Source organism: Trematomus bernacchii, unplaced genomic scaffold (genome assembly GCF_902827165.1).
Source record: "Trematomus bernacchii unplaced genomic scaffold, fTreBer1.1, whole genome shotgun sequence".
Taxonomy (NCBI): domain Eukaryota; kingdom Metazoa; phylum Chordata; class Actinopteri; order Perciformes; family Nototheniidae; genus Trematomus; species Trematomus bernacchii.
The window spans coordinates 6,333,634-6,354,675 of record NW_022987698.1 but is presented as its reverse complement, the minus strand read 5'-3'; the positions used below and the strand labels follow the sequence as shown (position 1 = coordinate 6,354,675).

The following is a 21,042-nucleotide window of genomic DNA, read 5'->3' as shown; positions in this document are numbered from 1 at the left end:
GCAGCTGAGATTTGATTGGCTTCTCCATTTACTGGTGAGTGGGGGAGAAGCATACCTCTGTTGACTTTTTGACTGACATCTGAATCTTTGCATCTGTGTGTGTGTGTGACTGTGTGTGTGTGTTTGTGTGTGCACGCACGCTCACATTTTTATTTGAAAGGCTGTCCAACCAGACCTGCCTATATACCTCCTGCCCCATGTGAACAAACAGAGGCGGGATGTTTATGAGACTCTGCTGTCTCCCTCTCGCTGTCTCGCTAAAGAAAATGGCACACTGTATAACACCATTTGCTGGCCATAGGCACAAGTCCTTCAACTGCTGCTAATGAAAACGTTCAAAAACAAACAATGTAAAGTAGACGCAGGTACAAGTGTATCCAGCTGTTTAAAAAAAGACGTGGTTCCCTGAACTTACAGAGTGAAACACGCCCGGTACACATTTGAAGGTGATGAACAAGAACAACCAGATTCCTTCGAACATGCCATTCAACTTTCACCTTCACTCACCCCAACTTCACCTCCCTCTGCCCATTCCCACCCCCACTCCCTTGTTTCCTGGCCCTAAATTCCTCAGTGCAGGCTGGACAGGGTTTAATAGTTGCCCAGGCTCATAAGCGGCCCTATAAAGGTTGTGTCTGGGATGGGGAGGAGGCCCCCGGCCAGGCTGACGGCCTCTTTATTGGGATCCAGTCACCTTGGGCAGCTATTCACATCAACAGCTCCATCCTTGGATCCCTTCCTAGTAAAAATAAAGAATCTGGGGTCAAAAACCCCAAAGTCACAGCCCCTCCTGTCGCCTTCAATGGATAGCACAGGACTGAACCAAATGTGGCCCCCTCCCCACCGCAGCAACCCCAACCTGAACCTTCAGCCTGCCATTAACAAGAGTGGTAAGGTTTCAAAAAACCGAAAGCAAAGGCACAAAGGAATAATCTAATAAAAACAGAGAGGGGAAAATGAAAAGAAAAAGAAAGAGAAAGAAGGAGGTGAGTCCAAGGACAGAAACTTCCCAGTGGCCGAGAGGTTAAAAGAAATCCTGACCATTTAACTTTGACCTTGACTGAAGAAGGCCATTGCTAACGACATGACCATCAGCTTGCTTTAAGCTTTCAAGAGACTTCTGAACTTTGTCATTTCACACAACATTCAGTGAATCATGACTTGGAGGAAATGTGTTTTTAAGCTGTTGCTACTTCTAGCCGTTGCAGCAATTCATCCTACAATTAATTATTATTATCCAAAGTAAAAATGTTTTGGAAGTTTTGAGAAAAAAACAACCCTAGTTTTCCATTAAATAATTCATTGGTTACTCTGATCTGGTTTTGACACAGTGCTTTGTAAGTGTGTAATTAAATTAATTATGTAATTAATTCATTCATTCATTGATAAAAGTGTGCAAAATAATAACTGAGGATAATGTTTTTTTAAAGTGAAAATAGTCTGAAATGGAAATAAAAAACACACCAAACCATCGACCATTAACTTCCCATGTAATGTGCTCACATTTGAATAATTCTGTTGTTTGAAGTCCCAAACTGTGAATAGCCAAATGTTATTGTAATAAGATATATATTAAATAGTTCCTATAACATTTATATTATAGACAAAGAAATCCGTCTACCTGCACTGAGCTTCTTTATGCTTCATCATACAATATAAACCAGATGTGTGCACTGCATAGCTAAAGTGCTGATACTTTGAAAATGTGATTAATGTGGTATATGTTATTTGAAACATTTACCAAACCTTTTTTTTAAATCCGTTTTTCTTTGACAAAGATTATGTATTACGTCTTTAGGTCAATTATATTTCCCAACAGAAACAAAACAACCCTGATAAACAACAACTTGCCTAAAAGCACATACAATCATTAATAATGCATTATTTGATCTGCTATCTGTCATGCGCTTTTCTCTGTTATGGTTACTTTCATATACTTCAGTTTTTGGATTAAATTAACAATTTGAAGACAGCGTCTTGGACTTCAGGAATGTGTTAACAATCATCTTTCATTCCATAAAAATATAATAATAGTATAATATTATAATAAAGAAAATGGATTAATTGAGAAAGTAACAGGCTTAATAAAAGATAAAGAAACGATTGTTAGTTGTGGCCCTGATGGTAATGTTCATAGTGTACCTCATGGTTTATCTTGTCAGAAAACCAGATTATAAAGATTATAGAGATTGTCATGTCTGCCTAATTCATATACTTGCTCTAAATAATAGCACTGTTCTCCAACAATGAGAGAAATTATTCAGAGTTTGCAGGAGAGCGTATCATGTTTCACGTGAGTTTACGGGTAAACAAAGAGCAGCTTGTTGCAGGAGGTAAATACTATAATGTATTCAGTTTGGGGGGCATCGGAGCCCAGGTGCGGGGGGTGGGTCTGAATGAGTGGCACTGTAACATGATCACTGTTTTCTGTTTATATAGTAACACTGACAAAGTAAAAGTGGCCCTGAGAGAACAAGTGGAAAAATAGCTCCCATTGAAACAGAGAAGCTGCATCTGGCGCCAGGAGAGAGGTAGTGAGTGACACCGTCTGAGGGTGGTGAGAGTGGGTGAGGAGCGACGTGACTCCCACAAACATGACGCAGGGAGACAGGGCGAGAGACACTGGGCTGAAGGCGGCGAGAGAAAGAGAGAGGGAGGAGGGAGGAGGGGGGTTTTACCTGCCGTGGAGAAAAGAAGGAGAGGAGCCAAAAACTGTCAAGGGCTGTCATCACCCTGAACTGAGCTCAGCCTCAGAGCCGCGGATGGAAAAAATGCCTCTCTCCCTCTCACCTACAACTCACCCCTCAGCGTGTCACAACATCAATCAGCACACCTCTATTGGATGCAGATCAGAAAGAATGACTCATGAATCACTCATCAGCGAGCCGGATTTACACCCTCTGCAAAGTTTCACATGCAATCAGAACTATACACATCACCTGTCATTGGATGGTTATTGTGAAAAGCGGTGTTTTGTGAGGGTTTTTTCACCTAACAATAGCATTTCTTAACAATACTTCAGTTGATCTACTCTTGTTTCTGGGTCTGTGTTTAGACAACAAAAGCCTTTCTGAAAGCGGACACCTTCCTTATCAGCTCTGATGAGTCTTGGTGGAGTGACAACTTCAATCCTGAGCAGTAGTGGACTCAGTAACAGCCACATACTGCCAGCCCCCCCAATTTCAACTTTGAATTGTATACAGTACACATTTTACATCATATCATTTGTTTGCAGTTAGTACACTAGACTTTTACATTGATAACCGCTTTTATACTGAAAGGAAGGCAAAGCTGGTGTCATCAGACGGTTTTCAGAACTAATCTGTCATTTATTAATAAAAGTATGAAACGCAGATTGATGCATGGAGCTGCAGTTGTTTAAATTCTGCAGCACACACACATGGACAGAGTGAGCATGTGGTTTGTTTTACAAAGATATTGAAGGTGTTTCTCCTTGCCTTGGAGTGGCTGTGCAGTGGACACAGTGTGACATCTGGCCTGTAGGCATGCAGCCTGACAACACCGTGCATCTCATTGAACTAGACTGTGGCCTGGGGGCTCCAGAGTGTAGTGGACCACTGTGGCATCATAACAAAGCAATAATACATGGTCAATTGTTTAGTTTGAGATAAGATATCATTTTTAACCTCAGATCTTTGTTAAAACAAAGTTAATTGAGCGAAAGAGCAGTTTTGACTGAAACCTCTTTCACTTTGAATCCTCCAAAGATTGATTTTGATAGGAAATTCAGTTTTTACATAACCTCTCGCCTCACAATATGTTCAGCAGCACACTGTGGAATGTGCGTGCACGTGTGAATATGTGTGTGTGTGGGCTGCTGCACGGGGCCACAGGTCAGCTGTGCGCGTGTGTGTGCGTGTGTGTGTGTGTGTGTGTGTGTGTGTGTGTGTGTGTGTGTGTGTGTGTGTGTGTGTGTGTGAGGGTTTTCAGCGTGACTTTGAGTCCGAAAACAATCACAGAAACAGTGTGAGGAAACTAAACATCATTCATCATGAAATAGCCATAAGACATAAAACTCCTTTGTGTCATTTTCAAAGAAATGTATTTTGTAAATTCAATTCTGGTTACATGACACGGTCTTTCATTATAAAAATGCATGTTTGGTGCTTACAATGACTGTACTCTGTTGTAATTCATGAGTGCAGATTAACAGTGGGGGAGAGCCATAGCCTCAAATATGCTGAGCGAGTAATTACCATGACAGCAGGGAGGAGATAGGGGAGATCTGAGTGACAATCCCTTTCATCAGCTGTTCTAAGTTCAATACCAGCGTCCCCTCCCCTCCCCTGCGCTCCCCCCTCAGCACAACCCTCAGTAATAACCCTCTTCCCCCCTCTGCCTTCCTGCCCTGGCAGGAGGAGGAGTCCTTCCTGTCATTGGCAGCGCCTTTTTAAAGGAAAGGCTGTGAAAACCAGGCTACTGTCCAGGAGATGGCTCAATAAAAACAGCAGCACCAAACACTTAAAAAGGAAGCAGACACACACACACCAACACATAGACAAGGGTGTACAAAGGGACACACACACATTTGCACAAGCTCACTTACAAAAACAGAAATCCTGGACACATACTCAAACCTTAAACACTTTCAGAGGAACAGTCATAACTGTGGGCCAAAAGAGTATAACATACATATTTCCTAACTCATGTTCTCTTGATCTTTAGAATGAGGAGAACATCTGGAAAACAACATTAATGTAATATGTTGTTTTTTTTTCATGGTCACAAAGTTAGGCTTTGTCTGCAGAGTGGGGTGGGGGGTGCTTTTACGGGATCGGTTGTTAAACCTGGGTTAGTCCTTCCCATTCATCATCACGCATACAACACAGCCCTTCTTTTTTATAGCACCCAATAAACCCAGATCTCTATTTTTGCCTTTTTTAATATTATTAAGACAACCTCCATCCTGAAAAAACACCAACATGGCTCTCCAACACATCTTCTACAGAAACAAATCAGGCAAAGTGGATTATAAATAGTGATTGAACTCCCAGGTTCAATTCCAGCCTTTGGATCTTTGTTGGATGTAGTCCCTCTCTCTATCCCCCCTTTTCTAGTCGGCCTCCATTTTGCTTTTATGCTTTTATTTGCTTTTTATGTTCAAAGTTACTCTTTTGAAAATGTCTTGTCAGCTATTTAAACCACATTCCTGCAACCAAAGCAGACGGTAAGCACACTGTGGGATATTTGACAAATAGTTTTGTAGACGTAAAAGATTGTCTCATTATTCAGAGTCATCCCAGGACACAGTGAATGTGGTGGAGACATGGCTGGAAGCTGTGACGCCACAAACAGAGACAAGCTGGAACAGGACTCACTAAACCTCACAAGATGTTGGTTTCAAGCTGGCCTATCAGCAGCCTGGGATTCTCTCTGTTCCTGTAGCTTTAATAAGAGTAACGTATAATTAATAATGTTATTCTGCACTGAGTTAAATTGTTTCAATGGGTTTAAATCAGAGCTTTTCCTCAACCATTTTCCTAAGATACAGTATTTGTCATTCCCAACAGATGAGTGTGTAGGCGTTCAGAATCAAAGGTAAATAAGGTCTGTTGTAACAGGCAAACAGTAACCTCATTACAGTGAATAACAAGATTAGAGTAATAATTTGATTACAGTCTTTGCACAATTCACAGTAACTAAATAATCTGACAAGACCTGAAGAAGAATCGGGTTTATGGTCAAAGAGGGATGTGTGGCTGTCGATAGGAAAGAAAGAAAGAAAGAGACTGTTTGTGTTTTTTTCCTGTGTTAATTATCTGAATTTAGTACAAGGCATTTGAAGTGTAGGTTGTAACCCGAAACCTTCCTTTGTGAACACCTAGCCACTGCACTGTTTGTGTATTGAAAATGTGCTTTTATTTACTCATTGTTCACTCACACTTGTGTGGAAACAGACACTTGCAGTTCCAAATGTATAATTTAAAATGTTGACAATTGACCAGCATCTGTTCATTTGGTTATTTTAAGTGAGCTAAACAGTTTGTTCAGTTGCTACGGCAGCACTGAACTTGAATTTCTGGGTTCACAGAGGTTGTGTACTTTCCTTCTCACCATTGTAGAGAAAGTGACAGTGTTAAAAAAAAAGACAGGACAGAGGCATTAAGAGTACAGGAGTATAGGCCTGTATTTCATGACCCACTGACACAGATAACCTTATTTTATCAGGGTGATGCTCGTACAGGCGGAGGCAAAAGTAATCATCTAAGCCCCTTTTAGTCTAAAAACAATCATCTGTAAAAATCTACTGTTTTATCTCATAGATCAGGCACATACAGTATCTTCTGGCTCTATCACTGGCCGTAACAGCATACCATTGTATCACAGTTAGCCCCTCTCCTCCTGTGGGATGATATGAGGGTCGAGGAGCATTGTTTAACTAACTTTGAAGAACCCATTTAAGAGAAGAGGGTGCCAGAGAAAAGGGAGATTATCACAGAGGAGTGGAGAGCGTTTCCCCTCAAGGCCTCAAAACCCCAAGATACAAAGCATCGGGGGGGGGTATTTTGATCCCAAATCCAACTTCAACCCTCGACTCTTCTTTCAGCCCGCATCTCCTTTAACTGCCCATGCCCCTACACACCACCTAATCTCTTAATTGACCCTTTGTAATTGTAATTGAATCATTAAAGGCTCTTGGTTACACAACACTAAGCGTGTAAACTGAGCCAAGTTTGAGCAAAGAACACACACATTGGTGCACACTATTGGAAGAGAGAGATCAAGTTTAGAAAGGGGGGGTAGGGGGGGGGTCTTCAAAAAGGAAAAAACAAATGTCACATAGACGACCTCCCCCCCCACACACACACACACACAAGAGAGAGTGACACAGAGAGCGAACAGACTTTGGCATGTCCCGCTCCTTTAATGCCTCCTGACGTTGAAACAAAGGAAGGCAGAGAGGTGCTGAACTGCCTCACATAAAAAAAAAAACACAGGAAAAGATGACCCCCCCCCTTAAAACCCACACACACTCACACAGGGGAGAAAGCTGGTGTCAAAAAGACACAGAGGCCAAAATGCACTCAGGAATTTAGACTCACAGTGTCCAACAGTGCATGTTCACTGAGAGCAACACTGAGACAACTCACTTGTATTCACTTCCCAATAAAGGCGGCTGATATAATGTCGACCATTTTGAATAATGAAAATAGTCTAAATGTCGACATTTGCAAATGTTTTAACCACAAAGGGTTAGTTAAAATCAAACGAAAGGTGGAGGAAGTTTAATTCTACTTTGAATGTTCACAGTGGCTGAGACTCGAAAGGTTAAAGACTATCTTTACAATGAATAAGTCTGAATGAAATCATTTAAATGGTTAAATCTTGGAATACATGAGTTGCTCATGTCTTGCTCAAAGTGTTTGAGCCAAGTGTTTGGTGACTTAGACTTAATCATAACATGAAGAATTATGCACACATGTGTATTTATCATTATTAATATTGCAAATTATTTGATTTAGTCATTCGCCAATTGATCGTTTGATCTGTGTAAAATAAATAATGAGCTAACTATGTTGTCTTCAATAATCTGGTTTTGTTCGACCAACATTTTAAATAATATAAACTTTAAATGATTTAAAACAGAGAAGGGCTTTCATTTATCTATTATTGAAAGAGTTGCTATTTATTATTCTGTCAATTGACTAATCAATACATTGAATTGTCTCAGCTCCAGTTATAAGCGGTGGGATTTTAAGATCACCAGCCCAGCTTCCTGTTTGAGAGAGATCGGTTGAGGTCAAATCTATTCTGTTTAGTTAAATAAAGATATGAAGTTATGTCAGAGTTGAGTTATGTTCCCATCCATTAATATTACTCAGAAACAGAAATGGGCTAAATTCCCCCGAACCCCTGTGGTCGTTTTTTTAGTTCAAGCTGAGAACAGAAACGGCAACCCTTCAAAGCAAACTGGAGTGATCTCATATGAAGAGGAGAAGATTAATGAACATTTGGGGACATTTGTCTGTGGGGCTGACATCTGGCGCAGCTCCTTAGCGAGTTGAAACAGGCCCTGCTGTGGTGTTTGTCATCCTGACTGCTCATCCGTCATCATTAGTGAGCACTGAGGACCTGACAGGACCTGATGCACTGGTATCTAAATAATTACTGAAGATAAATAGACTCAAGGTGCGCAATGAGGACATCCCGCAGTGGAGAAGATGATTTGAACATAAAACATGTTGTGTTCAGCTCAGTGACACACGTGAATAGACTTCAGAGTCAATGTTGGATTTTCCAAGCCACAAAGCAAAGTTTAATCAAAGAGTCTGGACAGAGACAATAGCAAAAAGTGTGTTTATTATTATTGCTGGAGTGTATTTTTCTAATGTATCTTTGCATTGGCTGTGTGACTGCGACAGTGTGTTTGTTTTTTATCACACGTGTTAATACCTGATGCAATCTGTGCCTTCAGCTCTTTTGAGAATATGTCCAAATAATGTCTAGCCTTGTGTCAGGAAACATCTGTCAAGTGATTCATATTTCATCTTTTAACAACCTCTCATTTCTTACAGCCATCCTTTCTTCTGATATTGCTTCACATAACTGTTGCATAGCGTAACAGATTGATCATATGTTGACATTGATCAGTCCTTCTTTATATTCATTCATCTTGTATAATTGGTTTGTAACTAAATGTGATTCCATGAGTGTGAGTTACTGACCAAATCACATCCGTGTGATTTCAAGGCCCATTTGCTTTCAATCTTGTCAGAGCTGTTTCTGGTTGGACGTTGCTGTTTTCTGCACACGTCGCCGGGTCAGCTCTCGAATTGTTTGAAAGAGCTGTCAATCATGCAGAGTCATTCATAATGAAAACAAACACGATGATGTATAAATATGCACTCCCCGACTCACTCACTCACTCTCACAAAGCACACTGAGCAAACAAACAAACAAAAAGCAGGGTGAGAATGGGTACACAGAATCGAAAGGAATCTGACTCTTCCTGTGGAGAGAGCCCTATGATAACAAAACCAGGACCCTGATAAGAACTCACACACACACACACACACACACACACACACACACACACACATACACACACACACACAGAGACACACACACACACACACACACACACACACACACACACACACACACACACACACACACACACACACACACACACACACACACACACACACACACACACACACACAGACAGAGACACACACACACACAGCTGCTCTGTACCAGTGTGATGGCCAGCAGGATGGAGTACTCACACTGAATGCTGCCGGTCCCGGCCCAGGCGTAGGGGTCCAGGCCTGAAAAGTACGAGCTGGCCTTGCTGAGCATGCAGGACCCTTGTCCGGACACATCAAAGAGGGGCCGAGGGGCCAGCCCCAGAGCCTCCATGCAGTCAAACATGCTCCTTTCAAATCACAGCAAACACAAACTACAGCCTTCTGCAGCCACGCTGAGACAAAGTGAGTGTCGAATCTGAGGCTTCCTGTGAGTGTAACTCTGCCTGCTCCAGGTGTTCCCTCTCTTTCTGTGAGTTGGTCTCTTGTTGCCCCCAGGCAGGACTGCGTGTCCTGTCCCAACCAAGTCCTCTGGAAGCACAGAATCCTGTCTTTCTCCCCTCTTTTCTGCTCTACAACCCAAACTGATTTCACCCCCTCTCTTCCAGGATCACTTGCTTGCCTTCCTGCTTTATCTTGACTGCTTTGAACTGATCTGAGCTTCCCCTCTTGCCGGCTCTCTGGGCCTCTCGCACTCCACCACAGACTCAGCCAACTATCCACATGCTCTCTCAGCACAGAGAAAGGAGGTGGGGTCGGGGGAGAAGAAGGGGGAGGGACACAGTGCCTGGGGGGGTGTGTAACTGCTTTCTGATTGGTCAGGCACCAAAGTTTCTCTCCTTCCCCCTTTCCTCCTTCAAGTTTTCCAACTTGCTCCTCCATATTTCATATTCTGCAAATGAACACAAACACTCCTCACTTCCCCTCACTTGACTCTTTCTGCATTAATTCCTCTTTGTGTTTGACCACAGCAGGGAGAATTGCCTCTCTTACAAACAGTACAGCTCTACCACATTTCTGCAAAGATTCCCACCACACAGGTTTGTTTTGAGCAAGTAGAGAAGGTGCTGAGAGAGAGGCAATTTGGTGAGTGTCATTTTCTAATTTCCTCGTAAATGTATTCTCTGGTGTGGTTTCTGTACAGTGCAGAGGGATTACAGAGGTGACAGGGAAACACCTGCTGACAAATACTCATTTTGGAAAGTTCCCCCAAATTAAAAGCATGGTATTGTGTTGCACTGCACAGAGGTGGACAGACTACTAGGATAACACTATTTCATTGTTATAAACTACTAAAACAAAAGTGTTGAAATACTCAGATACAAGTAAAAGCCCAGCTTCCTAAATGTACTTAAGCTAAATTACAAAGTAAAAGCATCAGAATTTACTTGAAGTAATAAAAGCGAAAGTACTCATTCTGCACATTGGCCAATTTCCGAATAATATATGTTTACTGTTGGATAACAATCATTATAAATGTGTATATTAATTTAAAGTACCTGCTGCAAAGAAGGAGCTGATTATTTTTACTTTGTTTTTACAAAGTCTTTCTTAACCTATAAAATAATAAATTAAATTATTGATGATTATATCTTGTATTACTTATCTGATTTTCTTTAAACTAACTTTAGAATAAAGTAACAGGAAATGGAAATCCTTGCAGTACTTGAGTAAATGTATACTGGACTTCTATTTATTATTCATTTAATATAAATACAATAAAACAGGACAAAAAAAGACCTGAAAAACAAACAGGAAATCAAACAAAAGAATAATAATAGAGAATAGCTCCTTATTTAGATGTTGATATTCCCTGGTATTTTCTTGCAAGTTTCCAGAAAAAAGGCTTTGTATCTGGTATCACTTTATCAGTACTAGGGTTGCAAAATTCCGGGAATTTTCAAAGATGGAAACTTTCCATGGGAATTAACGGGAATTTATGGGAATAAACTGGGAATTTTCCAAATTGAAGGTTGGCTCTTCATAGGGAACTTAAAGGGGACCTATCATGCAAAATGCACTTTTGTACGTCTTTTATACATGAATATGTGTCCCCGGTGTTCCAGGGAACTCACCAAGTGTCAGAAAACACAACCCTCTCTATTTTCCTCCATACCCAAATCTCTAAAAAAGGGGCTGCAACGGATCTGATAAAAACTGATCCAGATTTGAACACTGTCCTGACGTCAGGACGGTGGCGCTACGGCTATTGGGCCAACTCCACCAATCAGGAGGAGACAGCCACGGCCATTGCTGTTCGAAAGCGCTGGAGACGCTGTAGTACATATGCCAGGCCTGTAGGTGGTGCTGTTCTCACAGAATCAGCCCTTGCAAAAACAGGGCTACAAAAGTGCAAATTGAGCGAAATGAGGCATGGCTAAAATGCATGATCTGTTTGGTATTTTGAAAAAAAAAAAAAGTATAAATATGCCTTATATAGGTATGGTCCTACTCTATATTATTCAAATATAGCATGATAGGTCCACTTTAAATATAGTTGGGGAAAGTATATTTTAGCATAATCTTGACTAAAACAAACAGATGCCATTCAAGTACACTTGAATATCCATGCCATAGCACACTGCTTATTGCATGGCTATTGAGACCACACAAAGGTTCGCAACAGGCTCACAAATGTGAGAGTGGAAAAACTGGTTGGCATTCGGGCAAACCTATGGCTCTCTGAGCCTGACACGGAGCCATCCTCAACAAGGCTGGACAGTGACACTGAAGAGGAAGACTCAGAGTTGGATGTTGATGAGGCCCAGGAAGAGCCCGTTGACTGAAAGGGTAAAAAATGCAGAGGATTGCTTGAAGGAAGATTTGCATGTTTAATGGGACATTTTGGGGATTTTTGGATGGGGGGTGCATTTTTGTTCATTTTTTAATGAGTGGGGTTGGGGGGGATGAGTAATATTTAACTCAACATTCCTGTTTTCGTTCTTCAATGAAACAAATAATTGTTCAATAAAATAATTAAAACTTGTTCTGTTCTACTTAAAAAAATGTTTTTTAACATTTAAAAAAATCTCTTGAAATGTCATGTTTTTTGTTTAATTTTGCATCGAATATTTCCAAAATTCCCCAGCTTAACTTCCCATGGAAACTTTCCGGAAATTTACCGGAAATGTTCCGCCCCTTTGCAACCCTAATCAGAATCAGACAATATTTACACAAAATATAAATGTGTATAGAAAACAGAGACAATGTTCAGAGTCAGTTATTCGATTTATGTTTCGTTGAATTTACAAGCAGCTGTTTATTCACTAAAAAAACGTTCCTTTAAAACAACCGCCCACTTTAAACTCAAATGAATATTGATTCATATTTACATATATTAATATTACCTTATGCTTCATATATATGTTGAATTGCATGCTTGTTTGTTGACACATGTTTGGCAACTCCTGGCACCTAATTGGAATTTGTTCATGTTGTAAAGTCGAATTGAACACTATCAGTATTTTACCTATATTCTGCAATATTAAAAACATTTTTCCATGAAACATCCTCAAAACAATAATGGGAGGATTTACAGACCCTTCAAATACATTGTAGTTGAACATGGTGTTGAACATGGCTTTGTATTTCTTACAGGGAAAGGACTTTACAAAAAAATGCAGTATTTCTGCCAGTTGGGTCTGAGCTTTTAAAGTTTAATTGTAAGCCTGAAGTCTGATCTGTTTCAGTCCCCACATCATTTCTACATTTCCTTCTCAATGGTCATCCTTGCCATGTCACTACTGCAATTTTATTTGCCTCGTAAAGCTTCTCTTTCTCTTTCCATTTGTTTTTGGCATATGGGAGTATCTAACTCAATTCCTTCAATTCAGTTCAAAATGGATTCAGTTATCTTCCCTCCCGGAGCTTATTGGATAGTTCAGTCACACAGAAGTGGGACTCTGCTGCAGGCGAACCACACTGGCCCGGAGTCTGGATAGTTTGTATACGAGACAGCCTCACCCTCCTCCCTTTCCTTCCCTCGTTCAAGAGGGATGAACTCTAGAAGAAACCCCCACTGGGGCTCTAACACCCTCCTTCACACACACACACATACACACTGACTTCCCAAATTGTCCTGCCTGTGGCTTCGTGAGCTTCATACTACCCTTGTGTGTTACAATTCTCTATTTCTTTGTTTTTCTCCTCTTGTTTGTTTGGTTGCCTATATTTCTCAGAACCCCCTGAATCCATTTCTTTTCATTGTTCTCCTTATTATTTGGAGAATAACAGCCTGCACCCGTTCTGCTGTTTTCTTCCTTCACATTTTGTATTCATCTTGCAAGTTCTTTCTTTTCTTTAGTGGTCAGTAAGTGGAGTTTTTACCTGTCTTTCACCATGATAACACACACAAACAGACGCTCACACACACTACAATGACACACTGCAGGGAGCAGAGCACAGTATCAGCCTGCGGAGCTCTCTCCACACCTTGAGACAATTACCCTCCCCGCCTCACAGCACCCTGCCCCCTGTTGCTGCTTTGAGGAAAAGTAACACACAAATGCAGTGCAAATGTGAAGAAGAAAGAACAAGTTGCCTCACTTTCTTTCACTTAAACTCTCACCATTTCAGCTGGGTAGACTGCAGACTTCTGCGTTCCTCCACACACATTTTATAAGACGAGCGAGTCACATTACAACTATTTACAATCCGGTCTCTCGGCTATTCATCCTGTCGTCATGTCTGACACAAACACACAAAGCTGAACAATGGCCTGTGCCTCTCTTTCTCTCTTTCTCTCTCTCTCTCTCTCTCTACACCAGCAGCTTCTCCGGCCGCAGATATTTGGATAAAGTCTCACTGCGGTCATCAGCAAGCGCACAAATATAGTCACAAATGTGAGGGAAGGAGTGCAAGGCTGCTGGTTTGTGATATTCATGGGTGTTGGAATGTGCAGCCTACAGAGTGGCAGTGGAAATGTGTGTGTGTGTGTGTGTGTGTGTGTGTGTGTGTGTGTGTGTGTGTGTGTGTGTGTGTGTGTTCGGACGCACGGACAATTATGTGTGTATGTGCTTAAACAGAGTGCCTGTGATGAAAGACACAAAGAAAAACACACAAGCCTAGCTCTGTGCCTTTAGGTTCAAGTTACTAATATCACACACACACACACACACACACACACACACACACACACACACACACACACACACACACACACACACACACACACACACACACACACACACACACACACACACACACACACACACACACACACACACGCGCCATTACAAAGAACAAGATGTGACTAGTACAGAAATTACGAAAGGACATTGTGTTCGTTGTGGAAAAATACACTTATTTTCCTCGTGTTCACTACGGTGAACTTTCTTCCTTTTCATAACCAAACAACTATTCCAATGTAAACTGAATTTGTATCCTAATGTCATGAAAAAAGGAATATATTGTTCAAAAAAACTGGTGGGGAAATATTTACTTAAATTCCAGAGATGGTATCATGTATTTATAGTATTACCAGGAAGCACTGGGCATAAGAGCCTTGACCATGAAGAGTTCCTTGGGCGCTCTTATACTAAAGTCCATCCTGACAAACAATTTCAGGCTGTTAGTTGAGATATGACGCATTGTTTTTGCGGTGTGTTCAGCATCTTGGGCTATAGTTGGACACTGTCGGCTACTTTTCAGTCTATAGAGTGGTGCAAGAACGAGTCATAAAACCCAGAAATGACTTGTAATTTGACCACATCCGGTTGCCTTGTCTCAAAGTCAACGGTGATTTCCCTGTGTTTGCAGTTAGATGGTCTGTGGTTAACACAAGCTGCAGAGATTTAAATCAGAGCCCGTGAGTTTGTTGATAGCCTAACATTAGCTTTCTATTTCTGCTGCTTGTATTTATGCTACACAGTGGTGTTATTGTTTGGAGATTATCCTGCCGAACAAAAATGAGGTAATTGTCATCAATGTGTGTTTGCCACAGAACTTATTTCTGCAATATACGGAAATCCAATGGAAAAATCCCATTGGCTTTTAGTCAATTAACTCCCTTGTGATGTAAACTCCTGTTTCGACCTACATCACTCTGATTGGCTGTTCAGCTCGACTACATTTTCATTTTCCTGCATCATTCCATTACTCAGATACATTGACAGTGAGAGGACCGTCCTGAATGATGCTAAATGGTGAGTGAGAACAGTGTCACAAATGATCAAGGGCTACAGCGATCTACAGCGCTACTTTTTTTCTGGTTTCCATCTGTGTATGACAAAAACAAACTACAGCTGCCAGCTGGAGTTATTTACTCATTTCCATGCACCCAACGTGCGTAGTTGTTGGCTGTTGGCTATAATCTTTGCTTTGTGTCCAAGTCCAACTTTTTGGCCGGCATCGTGAGGCACAGCAACAGTCGGCCTACGTCATCACTAGTTCTTTGATGCCGGTTTTGTGCGTCTGGGCCTTAATTCCCAGTTCCCACTGCTATTAGGAAAAGAGGGCAGGACTTACTGTATGATTGAATACACAGCAGGGAGCTTTTGATGTGGATATCCACTCATTTCAAGTCCAGGGATGTTTCGAGTTTCATCTCATTAGAGAACAAAGTCCAGTCTTCCACTCACACTGATTAGGACCTGGTTTGTATTAATTGGCAAATCCCCCTTAAACTTCTATAGTCATTTGGTATAATTTTGTTCACTTTGCACTAATGAGAGATAAGTAATTTACTGCAGCTTCACGTGATAGTAAATAATGGATTCATTATTTTCATGGTTAGTCTTCCTCCTGTAAAAATAATCAGGACTGGAAACCATTGTTGGCTAAACACCACAACATACAGTTTCAACGAGGGATGTCTACAGAGTTAATACAGCTATTTCTTGAAATGTAGCTGATAGATAAATGTGTCAGCTCCTTACCCTCATTATGATCAAGGCTCAAGAGTGTTAGTCAATTCAGAGCGGAAACCACAAAGGATCTGAGAATTAGTTTGGTCTCATGCAGTTCCTGAATTTTAGGGTCGTCCTGTTTCCAGATGGTCTCCTTGGATATGTGGAGGTTTTAGTACATTTATCACTTGGCAGGCTGGACTGAAGCTCAGGTGAGGAACTAAAGGTTGGTGTTGTCAAAAGGAGCTTACACAGGGCTTTAGGGACTTGATTATATTTCCCTTTTTAATACTCAATGGTGAAGGTGAACTCATACAGCGGATCAGATTAGACAAGCATTGCGTTTATTAGTTTTGAAAAACCAGAGATGACGGTTGTGTGACAACAGTGAAGGTCCTGCCCACCAGGTAGTAATACTACTGCCAAACATTGCTCTTCTTTGGTTGAATAATTCCTGCAATGCCGTGCTCACTTCCCTAACATGTTTGTTGGGCACCCAGGCCAAAATCGCTGGCATCTGTAACATATACAGTCTATGAATGGTAAGTGAAATCCAGGTTGCCAAGTTTAGATTACTTAGTGTTCACTGTCAGTTAGCAAGCTTGTTTTCCCTCTTCAACAAATCCTATGAAAATGTACAATCCTAGAAGCCATCAAGGCATTTGTTATTATTCAAATTATTTCAAGAATTATTATTTGACTTGCATTAACATTTTAGAGGATCAGAGATAAATGTGCTAAACAGAGAAATCTCGATATGTAGAAAAGTAGTAATGAATACACAGTTTATAAATGTGCACTGTAGATGAAAGGGTTCACTGGTGGTATTTGACGGCAGGGCCTTGTTCACAAGCCTCATTTAAGGACAAAGAAAATGCAACTTTTCTCTTTTCAGAATTACACTTTAAACTGAAGTTTTGATTACTCAACCAATGCTTGTGGTCTAATTACTCAAATGTTTTTTATCACAATTCACTATTCCATGACCAATGAAATAAAGACAACCTGAGAAAGAACTGTGACTGAGATATCTACCTGAAAGTTTTTAAGGCCTCTTGTTTTTTCACGCGTGCCCATCTGTATTGCCGTCGATCCTGACTGACATAATCGGCCCCTCATATCTTTCTGTCTCTGTCTGTAAATGTGTGAAATACTCCCAGGGGCAACATGCCAAAGATGTATGACATGGTGCGTGCTACACACCTAGTCGTTGGCCCGAGTCTCTAAATAAACATATATCAGCCGCTCAATGAACACATTATGTGCACACAATGAGACACGCTCATACACACACTGATTGACAGGAGTGTTCAGCAACAGGTGTCAGTGTACAGGAGGAGAGATACTGTGGAAGTGTTTGACGGACACTTCACAGCCTAGTATATCGATCAGAATAGAGATTAATAAGGATACAAGCTATTCTGCCTAACTTTTGAAATGACTTCAACGTCTGGACAGCAAATGTAGAGACTAGATCACTTGGGAATAGTAGCATTTATATTAACACAATGATGCATTTACTTTGAATGAACAAAAGCTGATCTGTGGAGGAAATGCTCTCTTTGTTATCCTTAGATTTTCTCTATATTAATGTTGAATATTCCCAGAAAGAGAGTGGAGTGCAAACAAACCAAACACTGTCAACAATGATTGTATGATCAGGTCCAAGAATACACCTTTGTCAATATTTGTCTCTAATACTAATTAATAGTAACTCCGACTGTATTAACTCTTATGGTTGATTTCAATGAAGTTGTATTACTTCTGTCTGTTGTTTCTTGCATGATTTATTACTAATTGAGGCAAGGTTTTCTTATTTATACTTATAACTTCACATTGCTACAACACAAGCATTACAGGGAAGTAAACATGAGTAGCGAAAGGGTTATAATTATCTGAATGCAGATTCATAAAACATTGCGCTTCAATCCTGTAATGTCAGAGTAATATAATTATACTGAAGATAAGAGAAACAAATAAAAATAAGGAGATGAGTTAAAGCTTTTTCAGGAAATGAAATAAATTAGGGTAATTAAAGGAGAATGTGTCCTCCTCTCTTCAAATCAACTTCATTTTCTAAACACTGACAAAGTTGTTAGTGTTTGCCTGACTCTCTCTGGGTCTGTGTGTGTCACTGTGAAGTGCAACAGCGCCCCCTGTGACTCAATGTGCCCTCTATTCAAACACACTGCTTTTGCAAGTTGAAATAAACAACTTTCATCTTCTTTTGAGAAAATGCCTGTGTCTCTGTTCAAATGATGATTTTAAAGATTTTGATTCTTTGGAAAGAAGCACATTACACCCGGGACCATGTTATACTGCTCTCCTCTCTTCTCCTCTCCTCTCCTCTCTTCTCCTCTCTGCATGGTTTTTGGCCTGATTATAACCTCAATTGACCCTGAAGACAAAACTGTCTCCACTGTTTCCCACTGTTTTCCACAGGGCAGGGCTGTCATGACGCGGACATCCGGCACACTATCTCGTCATGTGCAACAGTGTGGGATCAGGATTTCTTGCTTCCTGATTGAACCATGGAACAATTTGAGCCTCATGATTATATTCAATTGTTTTACCACATTTTCTATTCAATCTGAATAAAGCTGAATGGGACAATTTCGTTTGGGCTGTAGGTCTGAATATGATGGTATTCTTTGAGTTAGAAGCATCTTTGTCCATCTTCTTTTGTGTTGATGTGATTTTGAAAAAATAAATATAAACCAAATCTTGTTGTGAATGTGTCAGAGCTATACACAACACGTTTATAAATAATATACAGTAAGTGATGTATAGCAAACCCCAGGTTGTTTGTGTAAGTTGTGTAACAAATACTGAGTTATTGTTTATTACTCACACAATGCAGCCATCTCTTTGGGAAGGTCTGCCCCAAAGCGTCCGAAGAGGTGGCTGCTGGCCAGCAGGTCGTAGGGGGAGTGGCTCCGCATGGAGTTAAAGGTGAACGGGTACATAGTGCGAGGGAAGCCGGTCATGTGACGCATTTGGTGCTCCCTGTTGGTTGCCATCGTGAAAAGTGCTTCTGGTGGTTGTGGTGACTTTTCTCTGACTCTCTTGGGTGTTTCCTCCTTCCGAGTGGTCTTCGTCAGAGGCCTGCAATGAGTTTGAAATGGGCTGCTGCCATCCAGCCCCTCTCAGCTGTTGTCAGGCTGCAGAGAGGTGAGAGGGATGCTGATCAGGCAGGAGTCACGTGACCAAAGCTCAAACAGGAGCCGACTGTAGAAAGGAAGGGAAGAGAAGGAGGAGGGGTTAGATACTAGAATTAAAGTCTGGCCTATAGAGAGCACAGCAACTCACCTAAAGTCAAATCAATAACAACAATTCATTAAAAAACACCAGCAGCCAAACCTGAAATCCCATAAAAGTACATTTCAAACCGGGAATAAAAAGACAACAAAGAGGAAGAAGCGAGAGAGAAACACTTCTCTCATGCTTTTTGTCTGTCTTCATAGTCGTGCAATGATTTCAGCCAAAGAACGCCATATGATTTCAATCAGTAGAACTGAATTATAAAGGGTCTCTCTGTTCCCTCTGCCAGCCTGACTGTAGCCAGCCTGCTCGAGAACAGTCAGCCACAACATGGGTACAATGAACCCTTTCCATCAACAGACACACATGACCTGCTCATTCTCACTGTAGCCCGCACCATAAACCCTCTGTGTCCTCCGTGAGGAGCACACACCTCTCAGGAGTCTCTGAAGATCACCACGTCTCACCTTCTCCTTCTCCGTCTCTCCGGAGGACTCGTGGTGTCTCTGTGACCCTGTCAGGGAGTTATATGAGGGCAGCCCTCTCCTCTTGTTTCTCTGTGACTCTCTCATCCCCTACACTGATTTCATGAGTGGGTGGAGCTTCACTCTCTGTGGTGGAGCTGTGGTAAATACAGCCCGGCCAAAGAATGTCTTGTTGTTTTGGGCCTGCTTTGGCATGGGAGTTAAACACTGCAGGGTGGGTGAGAGAGAACGGAGAGAATTATGAATTAAGAATTGTGCCCCAATTTACTGTTAAACTCAGATTGAGTGAAAAAAATATAAATTCCACATGATCTTATAAACCATCAATTGATATATCTGTGTTCCTCATTTATGACAGACTAACTCAGGTGCACTGATACAGGTACATTACACATAGAGTCAGTTACACACTGTCAATTACAGCGCATTACAGAGCGGCTACAAAGAGTCGCCCGTGCCTGATTATAAATAAACTGTTCCACATGTGGAGGTAAACTACTGGCAAGAGCAGAGACTCTTTACAGGACACACACAAAGTCAGACACACACACACACGTATACACACACACGTCACATGGTAGATAGTGACTGAGAATTTAAACTCTGGTACGATAATTAAGTACAATTTTGAGGTTATGTTACTTGACTTGAATATGTCCATGTCCTGCTACCTTGTGCTTTACACAAAAAATTCAGAGGAAGTTATTGTATTTTTTACTACAGTATATTTATTTGATAACTTGAGTTAGTTTGAAGATTCAGCTTTAGATTATTAAAGCAAAATGTAATCAACAAACTATGTACTGTATATTATTACAGGTTAAGAAAAATGTTGTAAGCCACCCAGCAGTATGTAGCAAAACAAATAATCTCCTACTTTACCAGTTGCTATAAAGAGTGATGAACACATTGATGCATTCATGATTATAATCCAATTATATAAATAAGGCCCTTATGATACTAAAATCAACCATTATGCTAAATTAGTACTTTTGAGATTTCTCCATCAATAATACAATTGAGATAAATAAATGCTAGTAAGTAGTACTCACATAGTCACACAATTGAAATAGTTTTTATCCTAGTTTGACTCTGTAATCCACAAACTTCTCTGTTGGCAGATATCTTCAGTAGAAATGACCTCCAATCAAAAGTGTTTACAACAATCCACCACAATTGTATTCGGTGGGCCTTTAAAGACCCTGGACACACATACCCTAAACGGTTTTGGAGGGCTCAGTACCACCAGGCCTAAATGAAAAAAATAGGGTTGCTCTGATCAAAACATGCTTTATTTGGAAACGTTAGCTGCGGCACCTCATTAAAAAGCTCAAACCATAACAGTGTGCTCCAGAGTTCATCACTCCACATGCAAAGTGTTGGTTTTTAAAGTTTGGGAAA

The 21,042-nt window shown here is 40.9% G+C and overlaps 1 protein-coding gene across 3 annotated transcripts in view; it reads right to left on the bottom strand.

Moving 5' to 3' along the window:
- LOC117489513 (retinoic acid receptor gamma-A-like) overlaps window positions 1–21,042 on the bottom strand; it is a 46,109-nt gene that overhangs the window by 7,088 nt on the left and 17,979 nt on the right. For 2 of the 3 annotated variants that reach the window (XM_034138836.1, XM_034138835.1), the window contains one exon: window positions 18,747–19,123. In XM_034138836.1, coding sequence (XP_033994727.1) covers window positions 18,747–18,915 — 169 coding nt within the window. In that variant the 5' untranslated portion in view covers window positions 18,916–19,123. Of the gene's footprint in view, window positions 1–9,251; window positions 10,324–18,746; window positions 19,124–21,042 lie in introns of those variants that run through there. The other variant, XM_034138837.1, reaches the window with a different exon arrangement.